This window comes from Conger conger, chromosome 11, assembly GCF_963514075.1.
Source record: "Conger conger chromosome 11, fConCon1.1, whole genome shotgun sequence".
Lineage (NCBI taxonomy): Eukaryota > Metazoa > Chordata > Actinopteri > Anguilliformes > Congridae > Conger > Conger conger.
In genome coordinates this window covers 48,006,615-48,015,623 of record NC_083770.1, presented here as the reverse complement: position 1 = coordinate 48,015,623, position 9,009 = coordinate 48,006,615, and the positions used below count along the sequence as shown (strand labels likewise).

Below are 9,009 nucleotides of genomic sequence, written 5' to 3'. Positions count from 1 at the left end.
ATCTAACTAGCTTTAGTCCCAAAACTGAGTTATGACTTAGTTTATCTATACTGTAGATAGAAATACCAGATAGCTTTATTCACCTCTTGTATATATTGCCTTAATACCAGAAACAATACAGGATCTCTCTCTTTTAAGTTCTTTGTTAATACTTTCGAGGCTTGACGCTGCGTCGTATCGCTTTAAATAAAACACATGGGAGATGAGTGTTCCTGTACGAGTATTTATAATATCCGTATGGGAACAAGGACGCAGTTTGCGTTCCGCTCACTTCCACTTCCAAACTCTGCCCACGCTAGTATACCTCGGCTTTTGCGCCGGCGAGAATGCCGTGGTGCAGACCTGAAGGTACAGACAAGCTTGTTCGCGAGTTCCTAAGAACTGGATCCACAGTCAGGTTAGGACCCAATTGTCGTGGAACAAACGAGCTCATAGTAGGATACACATCTGGGACTGCTCGGTTGGGCAATGTGAAAGTGGCTAGCTAGGTGGCTAATATGCTGCGTAGACGGTCAAAGACGCAGCACAACACTGGGTTTCTGCTGTTAATTTTTAACGCTGTCATTTCAAAATTACGCTGAGAATTTGTCAGAATGGGTCGATGAACTCAACTTGTAGCTGCCTACTCTAGTTAGCTATTTAAATATCCTCTAGCTGTCTATTATGGAATCGGGGTAGTCAGTTGAGCGAGTCAGTGGATGTTAGCTCTAGCTACACAGTCAGTTTGAATACAAAGGTCGCTACAGCTAATTTCAGTAAATGGCCATGGTGCTTGCTAATGCTGCTATCTAGCCATGCTCCAACAACAGGGGTGACACGTTACTAACGTTAGCCACCCTACAATTAACTCTTTTTTTGCTATAGAGGTCAACAGAGCTGAGGTCAACGTTGTTATATAGGTACTATAACAACACCAAATTAAATAACGGATAGCTGTTGGTTTCCATCTTAAGAAGTGCCATGTACCTTGCTAATAGTGTTGCTTAGCTACACGACAGCTTATTGTCTGTCGTCGTTTAATTTGTTCATAGATTATCAAGCGAATGTATGATACTTGAATCTCTTTCCTACTGCTACAGTTTAGTAGTAGTCGTCGTTTCAGTTCAACGTGTTGAATTTCAGTAATTTCATTGTATTCAGTGATTGTCCGTTTGTGGTGTTTATTTTGATATTCTGCCCCTTTTTATGTTAAAACAAAAACGGCAGCAATAAGGAACAAACACTCTGCAGGCAGAACTACTCCAGGTAAAATATTTCTGTGTCGGTGCTGATATCTGTGCTTGTTTGCACTGGACGTGTGCCAAACTCACTTGCTGTGTTACAATTTCCTTTAGGAACAAGATGATGAAAAACTGGGCAGTCATTGGCGGTATAGCGGCTACTGTAGCGGCGGGAGTTTATGTGCTGTGGGGTCCCATTACAGAGAGGAAGAAGCGAAAGAAAGGTGCGAGATTTATTTATTTATTTATTTATTTATTTTGGAACTACGGAGAAACGTTAATAAAATGGTCACCATCTTGTCTGAGGCCAAGTAGATTACTGGAAACCTCATGGGCCAAAGAAGACCCTTGACCATGCTTGTTTAAAATTTTGTGTTCTCCAGGCATGGTGCCAGGTCTGCTGAATCTGGGCAACACCTGCTTTATGAACTCCCTGATCCAGGGCTTGGCAGCGTGCCCCTCCTTCATCACATGGCTGGAGGAGTTTTCGGGCCAGAGGGACGTGAATCGCAGCCATACTGAGCAGGAGAGGGACCCAAAACTGTCCAGTACCCTCTTGCAGCTGCTCAGGGGTAGGCCAGACCAGGTGGCTGACCACCAGGCCTTCTCTCTCCAGCGAGATGCTGTCTGCATTGGCTGATGGGATTTCCTCACCTCTGTCCGCAGCTCTGTCCAGCCAGGACCCTGGAGAGGATGATGTCCTTGACGCGGGGTGTCTCCTTGAGGTTCTGCGGCTCCACAGATGGCAGATAAGCTCCTTTGAGGAGCAGGTGGGTGCTGTTGTCTTCTTCACCTCAAACCATCGCTTTTGGGGCTTCAGTTACGGGAGAGCCATTCATCCATTGGCCGTTCTTGATTGTAACATGAGACAGACCTTGTTGGTGACATGAGTGTGGTGCTTGCAACATTTGTTCACCATCTTCCCCAATAAGTTCCAGCTACAACTATGATCTTCATTCCTGCCCCGAGTGGGACACAGGGTCTGCTGGTTTTTGTTGTCACTCGGGACTTAATTGATCGATTGAAGCAGTCTCACTGCATGGTTAGCTCACCTAACCTGGTTTCTTGGGCCTGAATTGCTTGCTGATATTAAGGCGAAGAAACAAAAACCCAGCAGATCCTGCAGCTCGCCGGGGACCAGGAGTGAAGATCAGCGAGCTGCAGATTGTTCCGGGCGTACGCAGTGCCGTCTCAGCCCCTCATCCCGCCTCGTCTCTCCTCAGGACGCCCACGAGCTCTTCCACGTCCTCACGTCAGCCCTAGAAGAGGAGCGGGATCGCATGCCCAGGGTGACCCATCTGTTCGACATGCAGTCCCTCGAGGTAGACTGCCCCTTTCCGGCTGAGCCTATGCCCTTGCACAGAGGAGGCCTACATGCGTGCACTTGCAGGAAGAGAGCAGCCAAACCCAACTTCGTATAACTTCAGCCTCTCCAAAAAACGTCGAATTAGTATACATAGATATACATAGATGTATACATAGATGCACAAGCCATTATCGAGCCAGATAGGTGATGGTTCACAGCGATTAGCCTTTGAATCAGTGCTTTCGCTTTATTAATCCTGTTTCTTGTGGCTTGTGCGCAGAGTCCCCCAGGGTTCAGTGAGAGGAACTTGAGCTGTCGAAGTCGAGGTAAGGTCTCGCGTCCTGGAGGTGGGGACGACCTGCTCTGGTGCTGACTGGCGCAGTGGCTGAAAACTATTCAATATCACCCTGCAGGCCCTCTTTACCCTATAACCGGTCCGTGGAAGTCCCAGCATCCTTTCCACGGGCGACTGACGAGCAACATGATATGCAAACGCTGTGAACAGCAGGTGACTGCGCGTAAAATCTATTTGCTTGTTTTCATTTGAGAGGTAAAAAATATTCTGTACTGTACTTATCTTTCAAGTGTGATGACCATGTATTGTATTCTAAGTTTGTTCATCGCAATTTTTATTTTTAGAGTCCTGTGCGCTACGATTCTTTTGAGAGTCTTTCACTATCCATCCCCGCGGCGCCTTGGGTAAGTGCAGAAACGGATAGACCTCAGCTGCAGGCTACAGCTTATTTTAGAAAAACCTTTCTCGTCCTGATCTGCCAGTATAACATGGAATTTAAGGGGAGCGAAGGGAAGTGACTTTGACTTATGGTTTTGTACCCAATTATAATGCCACAAGAAACCCAAACTATATTTCCCCGGTGCGTGATGGGTAATGTAGTTCATTTCTTCCAGGGTCGGCCTGTTACTCTGGACCACTGTCTCCAGCATTTCATCTCGTCTGAGACCATCAAGGAGGTGGAGTGTGAGAACTGTACAAAGGTGGGCAGGAAGACTCGCAGTGGTCTTCACTTACAGCGAAAATACTAATTAGTGTATTCCACTAATGTGCGATTCAAAATAACAGTGTACATTGTGCCACTTTTTGACATTTCATTTGAACCATGTCAGTAATATGTAGCCACAGTCAGCTAACTAATCAAGCCTCATTGCTTAATAATTCATTCCTAGGCCATCCTTTCCAAGGTGGGTGATTTTGGTAGGACACTGTGCACCTCCAATATGTTCTCCTCATGGGTCAAATATAAGATGTTACAGAAAGCCGTCAGATTCGAGTGATAATGTCATATATTCACGTCAGCATTACATGATTATTAAGTGGATTGGCTGTTTCAGATCCAGGCCGGGGGCGTGTTGAATGGGCAGGTCATGGAAAACCAGAGGACCACCTTCATTAAACAGCTTAAACTGGGAAAGGTAGCAACGTTCATTTTCTGTTCACCTTTAATTTGTTCTTCACCTATTTCTGGTAGTATTTATTTGCTCCTTTTTGGGACACGGTAATCAAGCTTCAACTGTTTTAATAGTAATACAAATAGTCCACCTTTCACCTTTCAGATGTTCCCAAGAGGCACGAGACATTGTCCATTGAAGTATGCACTGACATCTCTTTATTGTCAGAATTTGAGTTCTGTGAGTGATAAGGGTTTATATTCTAGATAAAACTCTAGAACAGTCACAGATGACTGCTCTGTTTGTGTTTCTTCACATTCTGCAGTGACCAAGGCTGAATAGAAATCAGATTAAAATGACAACAGTCAATCCCCTGAGCCCTACTTCTCTCCCAGGGTGTTGGCTGTCCCAGGCCTTTTCTGAATCTCTTTGTTGCTCTCCCTCCCTCTCTCCCTCCCTCCCTCTCTCCCTCCCTCTCTCCCTCCCTCTCCCTCCCTCTCCCTTTCTCCCTCCCTCTCCCTTTCTCCCTCCCTCTCTCCCTCCCTCTCCCTCTCTCCCTCCCTCCCTCCCCCCCTCTCTCCCTCCCTCTCTCCCTCCCTCTCTCCCTCCCTCCCTCCCCCCCTCTCTCCCTCCCTCTCTCCCTCCCTCTCTCCCTCCCTCTCTCCCTCCCTCTCTCCCTCTCTCCCTCCCTCTCTCCCTCAGCTTCCCCAGTGTCTGTGTATACACCTACAGAGACTGACATGGTCCAGCGAAGGCACCCCCATTAAGAGACAGGAGCACGTGCAGTTCACGGAGTACCTGTCGCTGGACTTCTACAAGCACCGTGTCCCCAGTCGGGGTTCCCAGGAGCTCAGCTGGGTCCCCAAACCTGTTCGACCGGATGCAAAGGCTGAGCCTCAGGAGAAGACCCCTCCCAATGGCACAGGTAGAACCAGTCGAACCCCCCCCCCCCCCCCCCCACAACCCCCCAACAGCTTTAAAACCCAAAGCATCCTGCGTAACATGTACAGTTAGAACCTCATACACTGTACTGCACTTACAAACCTCAGAGATATGGACTGACCACTCGGTCAACAGAGTGAGTATTAGGGATGGGCATTTTCAGTATTTCCATGTTTCGGTTAACTGCCGACATTTAATCGACTGTCCTCTCGGGTCCTCTTCCCACTGGTTCCTGTGTTTGATCTGCACTTCATTGTACGTCGCTCTGGATAAGAGTGTCTGTTAAATGCCTTGTAATGTAATGTAATGTATGATTGACAAATTAAAAATCTATTTTTTTTAGAACTCCAGTAATAGGCTGTACAATCATGCTGCAATAGGCTGGACCACAGCCAAACCGATAAAAGTCAGTATAAGCACATTAATTCGATATATTACTGCACAACAGGGGCATTATTTCATGAAAAAAAGCTGAGCAAAAGATGACTTCATGAATTTATGGCTGCATAAAAGACTATAGCTTGTCTATAGCAGTGCATCACCGGTAATATTTCCAAACTCAAAATATTTCGAAGGTATGACACTGTCACGGGGTGATTGCATAAAGAACCTCTAAACATCAATACCAAGATATTAAGCAATAGGCTACTCGCTGAACAACAGATATTGTAAGTATAGGACACTACCTGAGGAATGGCACGGGACAACATGGGCTACCTGTAGACAATCCGCTAATTCGCGACTTTTGTTCTTTTTCCTAAGTCGCGGTTTCTGCTGCTTGCCAGTTTGTATGGAAAATTAACAAGCAACCGGTTTTTCCACATTTATGGCTTGTCCACTATTGTTCAAGGACACTAGCTTGCGTTTTCATTTCCAGTTGATTAGGTATTCAATTGATTGTTTGGACTACAAAGCTGCCGGTTGTCGAACTGAACTCGTTAAACACTTGAAGTGTCATAAAAGTATAAAAGGTAGAATGTTCTATTCTGGCTCAAACAAACAAGAAAACCTTTATTTAGCTTAAAATGAAGAGGCAACATGTCCTTAATAATTATAGAAGTGACATGCTGTGTAATATGCTTCTTTCTGGTTGAATCGCACTTGCCCACTATCGTTTCCTTAATCTAGAGATTTGTCATGGTGCTTTTGCTGCACATAATATCACGCAGTCGTTGAACCTAAATTTAATGCAACATATTTACTCTGAAGTTTTTATAGATTATCCTCTTCAAAGTGTGCTTGCCAAGCCTACTCGAGTTGCGTTTTCGTGTCGGCGGTGCCGCCATCAAGTTAATTTGGCTACTCTGAAATTATATGACCCTACCGCTGTAGACTACCCACAACTAAAAAATTTGAATAATTATAGCTACCGCTGTAATGCAGGATTTCATTATAAAAAAACGGAAACACTCATTTGCTTCAGCACCGCCCACCTTGCTGCCTACAGACACAGCAGACCCGCCGGGACTGGAGAACCCTGTTCTAGTGTACGTCCAGTCCATTAAAGCAAGGACAATTTGTCTAGACCTGTTCTATTTTGAGTATACCTAATAGCCTACATTGTAAAGAAATATGACGGCGTGCTCTCAATTTACAGACACAGAACACTGCAACAACAACAAGCCACTGTCAAACGGTGCCTGCCCCTCGGTCCTTTTCCACTCTCCGGCGCTGAGCCCTCAGGTGTCCTCAGCCTACGATTACAGGTAATAATAATAATGTATTACTTCCTTTATTAGACTAAGCAAGGGTTAATCCCCACTGGGGCAATGCGGGGTTAAGGGCCTTGCTCAAGGGCCTGCTATTGTGCCGAACTGCTAAGTAATGTATGAGTTTACGTAGCAAGACTTACCCCGCATAGCCCGTCCCCACCAGTCATTCAGCATCTTACAATGTTCTCACTCGTACCCTTTTGATGAGTTCTTTGGTAGAACTGTTTGGCGGTGGTGTTGTAGGAATACTGGAAAACAAGCTGTGCATTTTGTAGCAATTAAGGCTATTACGAATACGGACGTAATAGCCTATATGACACTACGAGTATTGGATGTTAAAGCATTCGCGCAACATAACAGTGTTGAATACCAAATTCATATTGATTGACTTACTGGGAAGCCAAAGCGTAAAGTAGCTCAGATGGAGACTGACACACCCTATCCCGACACATTCCATCGTCGTAATCGTTTATTTATTCGTCATTAAAGTTTCACCGCTTGTAACATTGTGAGCTAACTTGTGTTCGGAACGCGGCGAGTCCCTGCGTTACTCGGCATTCGTCTAATGTCTATGCATGCATTTTCAATCAATGTTGGTGGTGAGTGACGAAAAGTGAAAAGACGCGCGTTACCTTGAGCTTGCCTCACGGCCCGCCATCTCCCTGCAGTTCCACCGCCTATCTGTTCCGGCTGACCGCCGTCCTGGTGCACCACGGCGACATGCACTCCGGACACTTCGTCACATACCGCCGCAGCCCGCCCCTGCCCCGGGGCCCCTCGCCCTTCAGCGCCCAGTGGCTGTGGGTGTCGGACGACTCGGTGCGCAGGGCCAGCCTGCAGGAGGCGCTGTCCTCCAACGCCTACCTGCTGTTCTACGAGAGGGTGCGGCGGCCCGGCTTCAGGCCGGAGGAGTGAGGGCGCGGCTGACGAGGGTACTCCCGAGCGTACACACCGCGCGAACTGTCCTGGAGACTCCTCCCTCACCGATAATCCTCCTGTCATATCTTGCCCCTCTAGCGGGTTTCCATTGACCTCGAAAGAGGGGGCGGGGGCAAGAGGTATATTTCCTTTTAAGGCCCACTGACTTGACCTCCCTCAGTTCCTCCTGTCACTCACTCATCCTTTCTTCCCCATTGACCATGAGAGAGTGAGAGAATGAGAGAGAGAGACACTGTCAGTGACTGTGATGAAAGGGGTCATGGTTCAAAGGTCAGATAAGGCTGTCTAAAGAGTAGCATAAGGTATCGGGGAGCAGAGTGGTGGAATCCACAGAAGCCAGCAAGTAGCCAGAACGTGGTCCTGATGGGTGCCCATCATCAAGAGACCCCACCACGGAAGAAGAGACTGTGTTGTACGTTGCTTGGATGCACCTCTTCATTCTTCGAGCTCGAGGACTCCAAAAATAATCGAATGATAACATGGATCACGTGAGCGGAACAAATGTACCTCCTCCTTGTCTGAGAGAGAAAGTTCTTCATTGAGTGTGTGTTTTTCTGTTGTGATTCCTGTCTTATGCATAAAATACTTTATTTATGCTCCAATGGCAAGGGGTCATTGTTGCTTCATGTGCAGTACTATATTAAAAGGTCTCTGAATTATGGTTAATTTTTTTTGGACAATTAGCTATCAAATGTCATCAGTTTCATTTTGGAAGATTAATCAACATATTTATAAATGATCTGAATTGATTTCTACATTTGTTTTGGTGGTATCAATTTTTCTCAAAAGTGCAGGATGTGCTTCCCTGCTAAATCAGTCAATTGGTTGCAAATGAGAAGTGTTTTTTGCCCCCCACACAGATGAGTCTCTGCTGATATTAGCAATAATGCTTGGTGTAGTTACACAGGGGCCTCCTGCTGTGATTGTATCCGAAAATGAGGCTCTGCCCGGTGAACAAGTATTGTAATTCCTCCATGATTGTTGTTTATTCTGCATAGAAATCCTTATGTACTGCCTGTGTTACAGTATGTGAGATCATCACTACATTTTTATTGTCCAAAAATACTTTTATTTCATTATTTAAAGAGAATGTGATTGGATCCAAAATACCTAGTCTGACCAGTATGAAGGCAGTACTGGATCAAACCCCGTTCTTTCAGTCCCTGCTGATTGAAGTGTCGTCAAATCTGCCAAATAGTGTGAAGTTTCTGTAACACCGAATGGAAATCAGGTTCCTGTTGTTTTCCCCCTGGTATTTAACATACTAATGAATGTAGAAATACTGCCCACTGTTTCCATCCTTTCAGTGTTATAAATGAAGAAAATTCCCCTGCATATAACTGTCTAGCAAGCTAATTGCACTACTGTGTTTTTAATACATATATATTTTGTGTGATCTGTCATGGTGGCAGATGTATTTTGACTGTTTTCATAGATTTCAATGATGAAAAATAAAGTTAATAATAAAACTTGTAAGAGACTT

The 9,009-nt window shown here is 45.6% G+C and overlaps 1 protein-coding gene across 4 annotated transcripts; it reads left to right on the top strand.

Moving 5' to 3' along the window:
* Nucleotides 1–246: 246 nt before the first annotated feature.
* On the top strand, nucleotides 247–9,002 carry LOC133140611 (ubiquitin carboxyl-terminal hydrolase 30-like). Of its 4 annotated transcripts, none has more exons than XM_061260656.1 (14): nucleotides 247–348; nucleotides 1,207–1,245; nucleotides 1,335–1,444; nucleotides 1,604–1,792; nucleotides 1,887–1,990; nucleotides 2,444–2,542; nucleotides 2,807–2,852; nucleotides 2,940–3,034; nucleotides 3,166–3,225; nucleotides 3,436–3,522; nucleotides 3,877–3,957; nucleotides 4,636–4,858; nucleotides 6,473–6,581; nucleotides 7,256–9,002. In XM_061260656.1, exons 3-14 carry the CDS (start codon nucleotides 1,342–1,344, stop codon nucleotides 7,500–7,502), a joined length of 1,443 nt encoding a protein of 480 aa, XP_061116640.1. In that variant the 5' UTR covers nucleotides 247–348; nucleotides 1,207–1,245; nucleotides 1,335–1,341; the 3' UTR covers nucleotides 7,503–9,002. The 4 variants fall into 4 exon arrangements, with proteins under 4 accessions (XP_061116640.1, XP_061116638.1, XP_061116639.1 ...); XM_061260654.1 differs by having other exon boundaries at nucleotides 247–397; XM_061260657.1 differs by lacking the exon at nucleotides 247–348 and adding an exon at nucleotides 566–899.
* The last annotated feature ends 7 nt before the right edge of the window (nucleotides 9,003–9,009 follow it).

Excerpts from the sequence above, each read along its gene's own strand:
- LOC133140611 (XM_061260654.1), top strand. The coding sequence starts at position 327 with ATGCCGTGGTGCAGACCTGAAGGTACAGACAAGCTTGTTCGCGAGTTC. Across the intron at positions 1,991-2,443 it reads TAAGCTCCTTTGAGGAGCAG|GACGCCCACGAGCTCTTCCA; the intron begins GTGGGTGCTGTT and ends GTCTCTCCTCAG. Across the intron at positions 3,958-4,635 it reads AACAGCTTAAACTGGGAAAG|CTTCCCCAGTGTCTGTGTAT; the intron begins GTAGCAACGTTC and ends TCTCTCCCTCAG.